The sequence below is a fragment of the Rhinolophus hipposideros genome, assembly GCF_964194185.1.
Source record: "Rhinolophus hipposideros genome assembly, chromosome: 11".
In the NCBI taxonomy this organism is placed as follows: Eukaryota; Metazoa; Chordata; class Mammalia; order Chiroptera; family Rhinolophidae; genus Rhinolophus; species Rhinolophus hipposideros.
The window spans coordinates 59,542,341-59,558,083 of NC_138057.1; the positions used below are offsets into that span (position 1 = coordinate 59,542,341).

The following is a 15,743-nucleotide window of genomic DNA, read 5'->3' on the forward strand; positions in this document are numbered from 1 at the left end:
AGCTATAGATAGAATCAAGCTTGATAAATCTGTCTAGCTGAGTGAGACCCAAGCCATACTTGAAACTAAAATCAGGTCCTCTTAAGTGCAGTCTAGTGTTTTGTGAAGGTGATAGGGTGACACCAGGTTGATGACTTGATCCAGCCTACCACCTGTGGAGAACCAAAGCAGTAAAGTTAAGTCACCCCAGTTGTTTTCAGTCACTCGGCTTCATAAGGCTTAAGGACTAGAGTTAGTCATTGAATCCCCATCGTAGGTTCTCTCAGCTTCACAGATACTATGCTTCTGTAGTTCTAGCTCTCAGAAAAACACATTTTTTTTTTTAGTACTTACAGCTGTGAAGCTAAAAAGGCAAATTTGAATAATTTCTTTAAGTGAGTATATTTAAAACATTGTCTTTTCTAAAAATGATCTCACAGATGATACCACATCTCAGTTTATGCCTTCATATTTTACAACATAGAGATTGTGACTTAGGGCTCCTTAATTATACCTCCGAATCTTTACTGTGTAGGAGGAGCAAAACTGAGTCATTGAGGGAAGAGCTTTGAATGCATGTTATGTGGTAATTGTATACTTATACAATATACAGAAGTGGCAATTATTTATATAGTAAGCTTCTTTTATTTGGTTTTTTAAGAGATTACCTCAGAATTAATAAATACCAGATCTTATTATATATTTATGTGAAATAAATTATATTTTTAAGACTGCCATAACTTTGTTGTTTGAATATAATTCCATAAAATATTCTATAAGGTAGTATTTGGGAAGATATAAGAACATATTTTCATGATAAGACTTGTACACAAATGTTTTTAGCAGTCTTATTCATGGTAGCCAAAAAATGGAAACAACCCAAATGCACACCTTATGGTGACCAGATAAACAAATTATGGTATGTTCAAACAGTGGACTCAGCAATAGAGAGAAACGAACGACATGGATGAATTTCCAAAACATGCTAAGTGGAAGAAGTCAATTAGGAAGAGTACATACGATGTAACTGCATTTATTTCATGTTGTGGAACAGGCAAAACCAATCACGAATGTAACAATATCAGTGAATGCCAGGGGCTGGGGTGGATTGACTGCCAAAAAGTATGGGGAACTTTGGGAAGCAAGGTGGTAGAAATGTTCTCTATCTTGATTATTGTAGTGGTTAACAAGGTATATGTATTTGTCAAAACTTAAAATGGGTACATTCCATTATATGTAAATTACATCTCAAAACAGTTGATTTAAAAGGTTAAAAAAGAAAACAAAAAATATTTTATGACTTAGAAAAGCAATGCTCAGAGAAAAGAGCCCAAGATTACAAGTTGAAACAGGGATACCTGAGTCCAGAAGCCATGCATTTGATCAAGGCAGACCTAATTACAGTGATAAACTTTGAGCCTTTTGTATTTTATTGGACAAACTGGGTAATCTGAAATCTAAAAGAAGCCTTGTGTATTTAGTATCTAATTTGAAATCATAATTTAACCTCCTTTTCCCCTTGTCTATTATTCAAAGAGAAATCCAATAAAAATTGTGTAAGAGAAAGCAAGCACAGCTGGAGTCTGGTTGGTTGGTGATGAGCTGTATGAGTAGATCTAGTTTTTTGGAAGTTATGCACTAGAAATAAAAATGTCCTGAGGCTCTGTCCTCTGGCCTTAAAAGTTTTGTGCAGGCTTTAAATCGATAGTTTTTGATGTGGTTATTCTGCATGTGCATTCAGGTGTTAAATGATAACTATTCATGCAAGCTTTAATTTGTCTACTCACTGATGATACAGATTTCTTCTTGTTTCTCCTGTGGTACAGATGAACCATTCATTCTGTCCTATGGAGATCGCATGGCAGAGTTTAAAAGTCAGTAGGATAGACAGAACCACTGAATTTACAGTGGAAGTCACTGGAAAAATGAGGGTCAATGGATAGAATTTTACTTTATAAAAGCTGTATATGCTATATATATAGATTATATGTTAGGAGTTTGGGATAGAAGTGGCGTATGGGATCAGTAAAGACCTCAGAGAGACTCCATCCTAACCTAGGTTCTAAAAAGTATGTAAAGCCGTTCCTCTTTTACCCATTTAGCTTCTGAATAATTGGTGGTGGAAATGGGAGAGGTTTAATGGAAGAGACAGTTAAAAAAAAATGCTAGTTAGCTAGCATACTGTAACTTTGGTTTTCATGAGTTGATTCTAATTCTTAGAAAACTATTTATGGGCAGAATTGTTGGTGATGACTAATAATTACTGTGGCACAGTAATTGCTCACTTTGTCACATTCCTTTGCTTGAAACACAGATAACAGAGGAATATGTCTAAAGACATAGCTAAGCTAAAAGAAACTGGAGTAAATGTCAAAGAAGCAGTATTTAAAGAGAATTTACAAATTTAGGACAGACAAGCAGGATAAATAATAAATCTATATGTAGAAACTTCTTAAGGAAACTATGCTATCAAAACCAAAATAGTTTACAGGCTACCTGAGAAAATAAATTGCTCACAAAGGAACAGCAAATATACCTCAGCAACGATAGAGACCAGAAGATAATGCAGTACCATCTTCCAAAAGCTGAGGAGGAACAACTGTCAATTTTGAATGCTACGTACAGTTAAAACTAATAGTCAAGACTGAGGTCAAGAGGGACTGGCCCGGTGGCTCAGGCAGTTAGAGCTCCGTGCTCCTAACTCCGAAGGCTGCTGGTTCGATTCCCACATGGGCCAGTGGGCTCTCAACCACAAGGTTGCTGGTTCAACTCCTCGAGTCCCGCAAGGGATGGTGGGCTCTGCCCCCTGCAACTAAGATTGAACACGGCACCTTGAGCTGAGCTGCCGCTGAGCTCCCAGATGGCTCAGTTGGCTGGACCGCGGGCTCTCAACCACAAGGTTGCCAGTTCGACTCCCACAAGGGATGGTGGGCTGCACTCCCTGCAACTGGACCTGGAGGTGAGCTGCGCCCTCCACAACTAAGACTGAAAGGACAACAACTTGAAGCTGAATGGCACCCTCCACAACTAAGATTGAAAGGACAACAACTTGACTTGGAAAAAAGTCCTGGAAGTACACACTGTTCCCCAATAAAGTCCTGTTCCCCTTCCCCAATAAAATCTTTAAAAAAAAAAAAAAAAGACTGAGGTCAAGACAAAGACATTTACATGTATACAAAGACTGTGAAAGTTTATGTCTCACAGAGCCACACTTAAAGACCTGTTAAAGAACCCAGAAGGAAGACATGATATGTATGAAATAATGTTGAACACAGAATTGGATAAAATGAGTCAGTAAATTTGTTAGCCATTGACTATTTAAAAAAACACACACAAATGTTAAAAATAAGTTGAAGGAGGTGATTTGCCAAGTGTTCAAGAGTAAAGTATACAAAATTACATGTTTATAAAGAGCATAGAAATTCTGCAGACATTTAGTCTTTATAAGTAAATGTTGTAGTGAAGTTTGTATGTTAAAAAATAAAAAGTAATTATTACAGACAGTAACTACTAGTAGATAGAAATATTGAAAACTTCCAGACAAGCAGAATGAAAGAATTTATAAACCTTTATTAATCCAAATGTAGGAAATGTGGGTCAAAGAAAAAGCATGATAAACTGAAAACAGGTAAAAATAATCATATAACAACAACAGTCAGCATTGTTATAGCACTTACTATGTATGTGTTAAATACTGCTCAGCACTTCACATATATTTATTCATTCTATGCTAACATCTCTCTGAGGTAGTATTAGTATCCTCGTTTTATAAAGGAGGAATTTGGACACAAAAAGATTGACCAAGGTCACACAATTAATAAGTGGTGGAGCCAGGATTTGAGCCCAGGCAGTCTGGCTCTAGAGTTCAAAACACATCCAGATGTATAATTTATTACAATAAATGTTAATAGATTAAGCTAACCTATAAAAAGACATAGTTTATCAAACGGGATAGAAAAACAAAATTTACTTATAATGCTTGGCAAGAGGCACACCTAAAACAAAATCACACAAAGGTTGAAAATTATAGGGATGGAAAAAGTATACCCTGATATTATTAACAAAAGAAAACTGGTACTATATTTAATTTTAGTATCGGACAAAATGGAATTTTATGGGGGAGAATATTAAAGGATGAAAAGGCCCACTATACAATTTTACAAAAAAACAGCCCACCACGAAGAAAAAATATTCATGAGCTTGTATGACTCAATATGAGCTTGTATGACAATATGGCCTTTAAATATATAAATCAAAAACTGATGAAATTCTAATGAATATTTGACATGTTCACCATTATGGTAGGAGATTTTCATATACTTTTTAAAACTGCTGATTCAAACAAAGAAGAAATTAATAAAATTGTTGAAGATATGAACAAAATTAACAGGCTTGATCGACTTGATATTTATAAAAGTCTTCACCCAACAAATGATGAATGTCCTCTCTTATATGCCATAAATGGAGCATTTACAGAAGTTGATTTATGTACTACATCATAAAGGCAATCTTAGTAAATTTCAAAGATTAATAAAAATTGTGTGTGTGTGTGTGTGTGTGTAAAATTCTCCACATTAACAGATTAAAGGGGAAAAACCTACATGATTATGTCAATACATGGAATACTTGTAGTATGGCCACAATGGAATTGAATTTGAAAACAATTAAAAGACATCATTGAAATGTGTGGAAACTTTAAAATGCCCTCCCTAACAACTAATGAATTTGAAAAAGAAATCATGAGTGAGAATTATAAAATTTTTAGGACTCAAAGATAATGAATGTACTACATATCAAAACTTGTAGAATGCAGTTAAAAGGATAAAGGTAAAGTGAAGGAAGGAAACCAAGAGAAGAAATTAATGAAATAAAACCAGTACCAAAGATCTACAAATCCAAATGCTGGTTTTTAAAAAATAAAAACTAGTGAACGGACATTTAGCAATATTGATCAAGAAAAACAGTAAAATCGAAAATAATATTCAATATTCAAACCCAGGATGTTGACTCTTAACCATGTTACACTGATTCTCTCAAAAGTGAAAGCTACAGACCACCTTCAGTCAGTAAATGTGGTAATTAGATAAAATGTGAACATGATAAAATTTTCTGGAAAAAACATGTATCAAAATCAACTCAAGAAATTCTAGATAATCTATACTCGTTAGAGAAATTGAATTAGTAACCAAAAATATTCCTTTTCCCTTCTTTTCCCTACCAAAAGACATAGAAAGTTTTACCATGCCTTCACAGATTATTCCCTGTATTATATAGCCTATGTTGGAAAATAGGGGGGAAAAAACTGCTTCAAGCAACTCATTTTATGAGACTGATAGCAATATAGGACTTGGACAGTACTCAAAAAAATTTTTGAGGGAAATTAAAGTCTCAGCACAGATAAAAATATCCTGAGTGAAACAAATGATTAGAATTTTGGAGTGTGTATTAGTATAATTCTCAACATTAAAGGATTAAAATTTTAAAGGGATTTTAAACTATGATTGTTTTAGTAGATGGTAAATTAAAAACTTTTGGTAAATTTCCTAATTAATCAAAAAGGAAAAAAGGGGGTGTTTAGTAAACTTGGAATAAAAGGGATCTGGAATTTCTTTAACCTGATAAAGGGACTATACCAAAAACCTACATTGAGAAATCACATTTAATAGTAAAACTTTAGAAGCCTTTCTATTAAAATTAGAAGAAAAAGACGTAAGAATGGTTGCTGTTCCTGCTTTTATAAAGCAGTATACTAGAGGGCTTAGGCACTGGACTAACAAAAGAGCAAGAAATTAAGAGTTAAAAGAAGAGACAAAATTAGTAATGAGAATAAACCATTTATGTTGTTTTGTAGGAAATTCTTGTTTTGAAAAAAGGCTCTACTGTTCCAACTTCAGAATTTAATGCAAACTTAGGTTTAAAAGTGTCAGCGTCACTTGTAATTGATGGTTAGCTCACTTAGCTGAGCTAACTAGTAATAATAAAAACAGTGTTTTTCACTTAGTAATTGTGTTTATAGGTTGTATAATTAAACTGATGAAATTATCCAACCACCAATAAGTACCTTTACAGATTTTAAGCATCTCTGTGAGGGGAGAAAAATGGTCTACTCCAGCTAACTCTTAATTCTACTGTTTTATGCAAAAATAAAATGAAGTACGAGTGGTATGAAATTGAAAATGAATGAGAGGAATTTTTGTGTGTGTGATAAGATCCCTTGAATTTGTATTCTGATATAGGGTTGCTTAGTCTGAATTTAAATCTTTTCACATTTTGGACTCTTATCAGAGCTTTAAAATACAAACTGCTTAGCTGAACTGAACCTTAGCTTTAAAAGCTAAAGTCACATTACACACCCATGGCATATTATTGGTCATTGTTTATTGGTAACCTGAACAGAGTACATGGTGTGTGCTGTTCTGTGTCCTTCACCCCTCTTTCCTTCTCCACAATCCCATTTTACAGTCAGTTTTCACATTTTATGGTTTGTTTATCTTTGCTGGAATTTTCTTTTGGCCGAATGGATAGAAAATTATGTGGTGAAAGAAAACCACAAAATGTTTAGGGATGTTTCTATTTAGCAACAAAAATTAACATTTGAATTAAATTGTCTTTGAGTTATTTTAATACTGTTTATGTATTTTAAATCTTTTGGTTTTGTTCATAAATCTTTTGTTGTTCAAAACATTGCTTTTGTAAAACGGGTAGTATCCTTATTTACCTTCTATCCTGGACCTATGATTTTTCTTTCTTTCACCTCTTTGATGAGACTATAGAGGCTAATATTTAAGAGAGAAATTTCCTGGCTTGTGTTACTAGGTAGACCGTGGTTTTTGCCTCATTTCAACTTCACTGTGTCAACTTGATAGGATGGGACAGGTGGACATTCTGCTGACCAGCATTTGATGGGGGAGGGTGGAGGCTGGTGATGGATGGATATGTCTGATGACAAAATAAGCAATTCCATGAATATGAGTGTGCAGAGTAAAAGTGGGACCAGCAGATGGTGGAGCTATGCCGTATCTGATTTCTTCCTCAGCTATGAGATTTGCTGTGGCTGACTTTTCACAGAAGACAGCTGGGATTGTCTATTAACTGCCAGCACCCATTGGTTTGGGGAGAAGAGACTTGTTGCTTTCTTTAGAATTTGTTCAGCCTCTCATTTTCATGTATGGCTTTATGTTCATCTGGTGGTAAAACATGATATTCAAAAGCAGGATGTCTGAAAAGTGACCTTTCCTTGGAGAACATCCCAGTTAGATCTCATTTGCACAATATGATTACACTTTGACATCTGGCTTTTTTCCCCTGTTCCTTTTTTTTTCTTTAATCCTCTGATATTTTGAATTTCTGTGATCTCTGCTATTGGCACTTCAAATCTCTTTCCTAAAAGTTCTTCCCATGTTGTGAAGAGAAGGAACATTTTTCAGAAAACACCAACACAGGATATAGGGCTGTCAGAAAAGCTTAAAATCTCACAGAGCTGATAGTTTGAACTTCCCTTTGTAATATATAAAATTTTACTTACTGATCCAATGTACTTTTAAGGAACGTTTTGGTTTAATGTTGGAACCGTACCTACTAATTGAGAAAGTTCTGCTATAGATAGATTAAAATTCATTATAACCGATACTCCTTCGGCTGGCTTAGAGATGGTCTTTAGCGTTTTAAATGAAAAGAAGAAGGGCAGAAACTACAGGTGGGTTCAGGTGAGGGGTGTAAGCCTGAAAGTGCATTTTGAGGTCAGGCTGGCTGTATAGTCTGGGGAAGTCCAGGTTGTGAAAGAAAAGAAGAGTCATCTTATATGTGTGCTGTTTATCTTAGTGTTCTTTAGTTAAGTTCTTTGAGCAGCAGCTTGAATGTGATGAGGATTTAATGATATGTAAACTATTTTTAAAAAGAACGTTTGGGGCTGAGAGCAGAGATTTTAAAAGTGTGGATGGTAAAAGAAAAGGCAGAGAAGGAAGAAGGTGGTTGTTGAAGTACAGTGCCTCGAAACATTGGCTGTGTATTCCTGCATTTGAGGAGGGGGTAGGGTGTGAAGCTTTACTTAAAAAGCCAAGTTAATGGGTCCTACCTACCATGTTCACGTATTGTGGTATGAAATTCTCACTACAGTATGAGGAAGGAATTTCTAGGAGTTAGAGAAATACCCTGGCGGACCCTGGGAATTCCTCCTTAAGCTATCTGAGTAGGTTATCAAGCCACCTGGGACCACAGTGAAACCAAGGGCACAGAAATTAACATGACCTATTACAAAGGCACAAGCATTTGTGATGTCCTTGTTGGAGAATGTCATATTGCCAGGATTCAGGTTTTCTGGCTGACTAGGAGAGTTTCCTTTCCTTTGTCACTGCTGCTGCACGTGCCTCCCTTCATGTACTAAGAATTGCACGTATTAGAAATGTAGTCAATATTTATATGCTTGTTGGTTCACCCAAGGAATGGCCACAGCCAAATCCAAGCACTGTCCCCAGGATTCTCCAAACTCTGTCATTTTCCTCCCTCTTTTGGCAGCTTTTTGCTTTGACTTCATTCTCAGACAGGCTCTCACGGCTAATAGCAAAAATAGCCACCAGCAGTGCTCAGCTTCTATCCTAGCAGCTTAGAAATCTCAGCAAAAAAAAAGATACCTCTTCCCTTCCTCCCCCCTCAGTCGTTCCAACATAAATGCCAAAGCTGACTTTCATTTGCCCAATTTGTGTACACTCCCATCCCTGACCCAGTCATTAAAATTTTCTGTTTAGTCCTGGGTCTTTTCTACCCATTTCTGGAACCTAGGAGTGGGTTAGCCCTCCTGAATCACAGGGACTGGGAATAGAGGAGGAAAATGGGGGTGCTGTTAACATTATAAGAGGAAAGGGGTGCCGGACAATTGGAAACAATAAAATGTCCACATTATCTAGCCTCAAATCTATTTAATGGGAGGGGACTGTCTTTCAGTCAGGAGTTCACCAATAGCTGGGTTTCTTGGCTAACATGTCCAGTGTTGAAGCCTCACTCCTCTCCACATTGCCTTTGTTTTGCCACAGATACCTGTTTCCCAAGTTCACGCTGTGCTGGACTGAGTTTGTAGACATGAAGGTTCATGTGCCCTGTGAAACCATCGAGTACATTGAAGCCAACTATGGTAAGACCTGGAGGATTCCCGTGAAGACGTGGGACTGGAAACGCTCTCCCCCCAATGTGCAGCCCAATGGGATCTGGCCTGTTTCGGAGTGGGATGAGGTTATCCAGTTATACTGAGACAGTAGGTTGAAACAGTAGAATTCCCCTCCTGAAAAACAGATGGATAACTATTTGAAAAGATATATGTCTATTTGTCAAACATAAGTAGGAGCCAAAGGAAAATGACAAGTTTGAAGACACAGAAAGAGGCGTAACTCCTGAACCGTCTGATTTAATTCTCTCCCTTTACATTTATTAAGGAGTCTCCATGTGCCAGGTACAGTGGCTAGTTTAGAGTGGCGAGCAGAGATGAATGAGATAGATGCCTGCCTCTTTCCCCCTCCCTTTGGCAAGCACCCCAATTTTCCTTTAAGGGAAACACCTCCTTCACCCTTTGAAGAGCTCGTATAGAATCTGATGTGTTCTGTAAGTGCTTTCAAAATGTTAGTGTTTGGAGTAGAAGATGGGCTTACCAGGCGAAATGAAGTTCGGATATACTAGTTAAAAAGAATAACTGCTCCTGTTCTCAGCACTTGAGCTTGTACATTAGTGCTACTTTGAAGGTGTGGAGTCCGCGTTAATATGCAGGTGATGAAACTTTAGGTGGCATTAAGCAATGATGCTAGCAGATTCCTTTTATTAGCACCCTGATGTGGAATTGATTTAGAGCACCATCCTATAAGAGAATGAGAGCTTATTTCTGGCCTTGTCAAGGATACCTAAATTTCCTTATACTTTCTATTTTTATATTTGAAGTGAGTAGAAATCTTATGTTTGTGTCATGCTTAAATTACCGGCCATTGTGAGCATATTTTCCCTGACTTTTGATAGTAGTTGTTGACAAATTATTCACGTGAAACCATGTCCACAGACATGACTTTGAAAGGGTTGCCATTTCATAAACTTATTTTTCTTGTTTCATTCTCACCCATCTGTTGAGTAAAAATATGAGCTACTCATGGATATTTAATATTTTCTGATTTATAATCTTTGCCCTCCCTGTTTTAATGTTAACACTAACATATTAATAGAAATACCTCTGATTTTTCTAAATGTACTCTTCAGTGTATTCATTCATTAATTACAGCTCCCCATCTTTCATTTATGGGCCCATAAACCAGTTTAAATGATATGTAAGCCTACTATTCCATTTTGTCTTCCAATACTACAACAAGTCTTCAAAATGAAGATAAATGGCAACCCTGGCAACGGGGCCCCACCTAACCTCATCTGCTAGTAAAGTTTGCATCTGTTCTTGTGGTTCTGTCTGTTGAATATCACTGGGGCAAGGACTCAGACTTCCCTACTTTATCAAGTATAACACATTCTGAAACCTTCCATTTTCCTTTTTCCTCACAATACACATCCTTTAGTGGGCTGGGATGGCCTGTCTCCCCCATCTCTTCATGAATCATGTTAATTATATATTCCAAGTGAAAAGTAAAGGGACATATAGGCACAATAAGCACTTCTCTCTCTCTCTCTCTCTCTCTCTCTCTCTCTCTCTCTCTCTCTCTCTCTCAAAAGAATCTAAATGTTACATTTTATCTAGACTGTTTAGGACTGCTTTCTGGAACAGTTTGGCAGATTTTCCTCCAAGACTAGAGAAGAACAGGAGTGTCACAAATGGAAACCAAGAGGTCTGAGGAAATGGCCTGACAGAGTTTTCTTAAAACAGTTAGGGTAGTATGGTGATTATCAGAGGGGAAGGGGTGGGGGGAAGATGAAGAGGGTAAAGGGGGTCAAATATATAGTGCTGGAAGACTTTGGATGGTGAGCACACAATCGAATATACAGATGTTGTATTATAAAGTTGTATACCTGAAACATATAATATTATTAACCCGTTACTCCAATAAATTTAATTTGGAAAAAAAGAAAAACATTTGGGGAAAGTAACCTACAGCCACTCCACTCCAAATTGTAAATACAATGAAAACCTTTTTTGATAAATGATAATCAATGACCTTCCTGTCCTAGGGTGAACTTTCAATGCCATAATCGTTGGGTCTTTACATAAGTAACGTAATTAGGTTTTCAGGGACCTTTAGATTACCTATAGATTACTAGAAAATTTGTCCCCAAATGACGAGCCATTGTAATTACCTTTTTCTTTGCTGGAAAATCAGCCCGTGAATATTATACCCAAATTCTAAATAGCTGGCCCTAATTTTATTTTTCATGGTTGAAAAAATATAACAGATAATATAATAACAGTGTTCCTGGGCAAAATCCACCATGCTTAGTGAGGACTGTTTGCTTGTACAGCATCTAGAAGTGTGTACACTCCATGTTTCTGCACATTTCTAATTGGGACTCCCACTGTTTGCTAGGGGTCTTGCCCATCCCTGGTTAGCTTATTTCTCTTTTATCTGTCCCTGGAACCCAAGGTCTTGAAGTGTTCAAAATCTAAGATGGCTTGACCCCATCGACAGAGGTTCCCATCCTGCCCTACAGAGGTTCTACATCCTGCAGGAATTCCTTTCTTGACTGTCTTCTGGTGTCACAGGCTTCAGCTTTTTGGGTCCTGCCCCAACTTTTGGGGAATGAAAGCTCTTCCCCAGATTCTGAAGTTCGGGCTCGCCTCTCGTACAGATTCAGCCATACTTCGGCCTGTGCTGCTTCACAGTTGAATTCTGCTGAGTGTCCGGAGACCTTGGGTCAGGTAGATCTACCATCAGCACCTCAGCAGGTCATTTTTCCTTCCTCACCTGAGTATTCCAACAATAATTCTCCTAATCCGACCACTTTTAGGTGCAATTTGCCTGGATTACTAGGAGAAAACCTCTCATATTAAGATTGGCAGGATTTACAACTGGTGGCCCCTCAGTCCTTCTCTAAGCAGGGAGCACTTAGCCTTCTCTAGTCTCCTGCAGCTACTGACGTCCGGCCCTGGAATAAAACTGCGGTTCCCAAAGTTGAGCATCCCTAAGAAGCCCAGCAGTGGGATGGCAGATTTCAACCTTGATTCCTTAGCTACAAACCCCCAAAAATGACCACTAGATGGCAGAATGTCTGCCACCATCCCCCCAGAAAATTATCTTGCTCTTAAATCTTAAAAGCTAGAGGGGCTTCACTGCCACATTCATTCTAACACTCTTATTTTATAGCTAAATAAATAGGCCCAGAAAGGAGTGATTTGAGCAAGAAAGAACTGAGGCTAAAACTCAGGAATGCCATGACCTCTGGCCCTGGGCCTGTTTCCCTGCATCGCAGCACAGCCTCTTCACCCTGCTTTAGATGCTTGACCAAGAATCATCCAGTGCCTCAGTTGGATTATGTTTCAGGATATTGCTGCCATTCCCCACTGACTATCTTCCTGGCAGATGGAGAGCCTCAGGTGACAAAGGGGTTAAGGAGGAGGGTTTCTTTCTTGTCCAAAATTCTTAGTCTGTCTTTTACCTTCATCTGAAAAATGCCTTAGCTTCACAAGGTGAAATAGTCCATGTCTGGGGACATCAGCCTTCGGTCATGTCATTCTTAATATCCAGGAGTACCTGATTTTCAAGATGCTACATTACTCCTCTACTTCTGCAGTAAATATTAGCACCAATCTGCTAAGTTTCCATTTCTGAAGAGTCCCTGTTCTTCCTCTTTATTGATATTCTTTTACGGGTACAAGTAGTTGAAAACAGACTGTGCTCATTCCTTTTTTCCTTTGTGACCCCAAACCATTGTTTCTAGTCTTACACAGCTATCACACTTTGAATGACACATAGGACAGAGAGGTGAGAGATGTTACATAGGAAAGCAGGGGGTTATAGATTGGGGACCACAGCAGCATCTGGGTCCCCATACAAGTGGGAAACACACTTGTAATGAATTTCCTACATCCCAGCCAAAAACCTCACCCAGTGTCACAAGCTTAAGGCTGCAAATGTTTCTAAGTCTCCTCCTAGTTTCACCTTTTGGAAAATGAACAGTTCTTTTATCCTCAATGTTATAAATCCCCAGGGGAAATTTCCCCTCAAAATCTGGTCAGGGAAAGTGCCACATTTCCACCTTGTAACACATAATCATCATTTGAAACAGCTTTAAAGCATGGAAAAACTCCAGTTCTTGACCATTCAAAAGAATTTCTCTGAAAAAATATCCCGCAGCTATTTCTTTTTCCTCCTTCTCTTTCTCTATCATTAAGACTGGGCTAGGTAACCTCTCACATCTCACTAAGGGAAGGCAGCATGTTGGCATAAAAAGACCATAAACTTTTGAATTAGGCCTGAATTTAGATCCAAGCTTCATCATATGGGTTTGTGGTACGGGACCTCTCAGCCTTAATTTTCATGAGTGATTTGTGGAAATGATGCGTACTTCTAAGGGCTTTTAGTTAGGATTAAATGAAATATAAAGTGCTGAGGATCAGACCCACACATAAGTAAGTACTCAAAAAATGTTGTTTTCTACTCCCAAGTCCTTTTCTAATTATTCTTCAAATGAGATTTTAAAAACTGTGGTTCAGGGCACAGTTCTTACTCAGAAGGCTGCATGACTAAATCTGCTAGAAAAAATTTTTTCATTGTATCAAGGTATGAAAGGGCAAATTGGATGGTTTGTGAATTCAGAGACTTAACCAAGTTGCCTCCTTATCTAAATAGAACTTGTATTTTCATTGTATTGGTAAAGCTGTTGTCTCCAGGATCTTCTTATCCTATCCCATATGTTACCTAGTTCTTGTTTCCAAGCAATTTATTCTCTGTACTTCCCTAGGTTTGGTGCATGCTCTGGGCTTTTTTTCAGTATTTTACCTTTTTATAGAGGTAAACCCTCTCCTCCTCAGTAGTAAATCTCTGCCCAACCAAAAACAGATGTAAGTCATGATGTGAGAGGAAAAGAATTTAGAATACTTAATTTCATTTAGTTGTCTGTGCTGAATGCCTATGTCAGTATTAATAAAGGATAATTGAAAGTACTCATTTCCATCTACTTCCCCCACATTTGTTCCTCTGTCTCAACGAGGCAAGAATCAACAGAGTATGTGATGCTATTTTCAACTGCTCTGCATCAGACTAAAATTCTGTTAGGTTGGTGCAAAAGTAATTGCAGTTTAAAAGGTTGAAAATTGCAAAACTGCAATTACTTTTGCACCAACATAATAATTATAGGGCATAAGTCAAACAGCCAATAAAGTGGTGTTAGCTTTTGAACAGGACCAGTGCTGAAGTAGGCACGTATAAATTTTTCTAATGAGAAATCTCTGCTTCTGTAATCTCAGACCTTCTAGCTTAAAATGCCCCCCTTGCAATCCCCCAACCCACCCAACCCAATGCAGAGATTATATAGGAACACATTAACCAGCCAAGCAGCTATATATTTATGATCAGCTCTCACAGCGGAGTTGAGAGGGAGTATAGGAGAATTCAAAGTACTGTATTTTGTTCTATAAAACAATTATACTGTCTCATGCATCATTTCCTTAAAAAATTATAAGACTTTCTAGCATTCTGATGACTCATTTACAGCATGGGAAACATTTCTTGTGTTTGTTCAATGAAAATGATACGTAGGTATTTGTGTGTCCATTCTACTTCATAACCAGGAAAACATGCATGTGATTTTCTAAACAGAGTGTTATTTTAAACATGAGTAAATTTTAGTATATGCTTACCAGTTTACTTGGTTTTATCTTTGGGTACAAATAGTTTGTGGTACTACTGAAAATACCTTTAATATTATTATTTTGATCAAAATTTGTAATATATAATTCAGTTTGTGATGTTGAATAAAATTTTTCTAATCTCTTGAGATACTTTGTGTTTATTTTTGAAGTTTGCAATAGAAATGATAGCCACTAACATTTATAAGCAATCTGGTAAAATAGTAATCTTGTCACTGGTACAGTAGTTCTAAAATGCAAGTCTGTAAATCCAAGAGTTCTCAGTGATAAAGCTTGCCGGTCACAGACCATCAGGAAGACACCTATAATCAAAGAAAGTTAGGTTTATTAGCTTGTTGCAGCAAGAGAGGACACCCACCATGGGGAACTATAATATTTTCAAGAAGAAAGAAATAGAAAGGGCTTTCATAGGATTTGAATTAAAATCAGAATTGTGAAGAGTAGCTGCAGTAGAGTGGAACTAACACAGGCTATGAAGTGAAAAGTCCGAGTCCGCTGAATCCAACAATGTCTAAAAAAGATTTACACACCATGACCAAGTGGGATTTATTCCAATTATATATGGCCTGGTTCAGCATTCAAAAAACTCAACAACCATGAGAGGCTAAATGTTCTCCCTGTAAGATTGGGAACAAGGTAAGTATACCTGTTCTCACTACTTTTATTCAACATAACCCTGGAAGTTCTCACCACTGCAATAAGGCAAGAAAAAATTTTCAAAAACATGCAGATTGGAAAGAAAGAAATAAAACCCTTTATTTCCAGATGATATGATTGTCTACATAGATAATACTAAGAAATGTATTATGAATAAAAACCAAACCAAAGAACTCCTTGAGCTTATGAGTAAGTTTAGCATGGTGACAGTATACAAGATCAACATTGAAAACTGTTGCATTCCTATATATAATACTAACAGTGAACATGCTGTTAGTAAAACAGTCCATTTATAGTCATGTCAATGAAAATGAAGTACTTAGGTATA

The 15,743-nt window shown here is 37.2% G+C and overlaps 1 protein-coding gene across 4 annotated transcripts in view; it reads left to right on the forward strand.

Moving 5' to 3' along the window:
• Positions 1-14,886, forward strand: part of FKTN (fukutin) — a 61,345-nt gene extending 46,459 nt beyond the window's left edge. For all 4 annotated transcript variants that reach the window (XM_081065252.1, XM_081065255.1, XM_081065254.1 and 1 more), the window contains exon 11: positions 9,009-14,886. In XM_081065252.1, the coding sequence (XP_080921378.1) occupies positions 9,009-9,222 (214 nt within the window). In that variant the 3' untranslated portion in view covers positions 9,223-14,886. The remainder of the gene's footprint in view (positions 1-9,008) is intronic.
• The last annotated feature ends 857 nt before the right edge of the window (positions 14,887-15,743 follow it).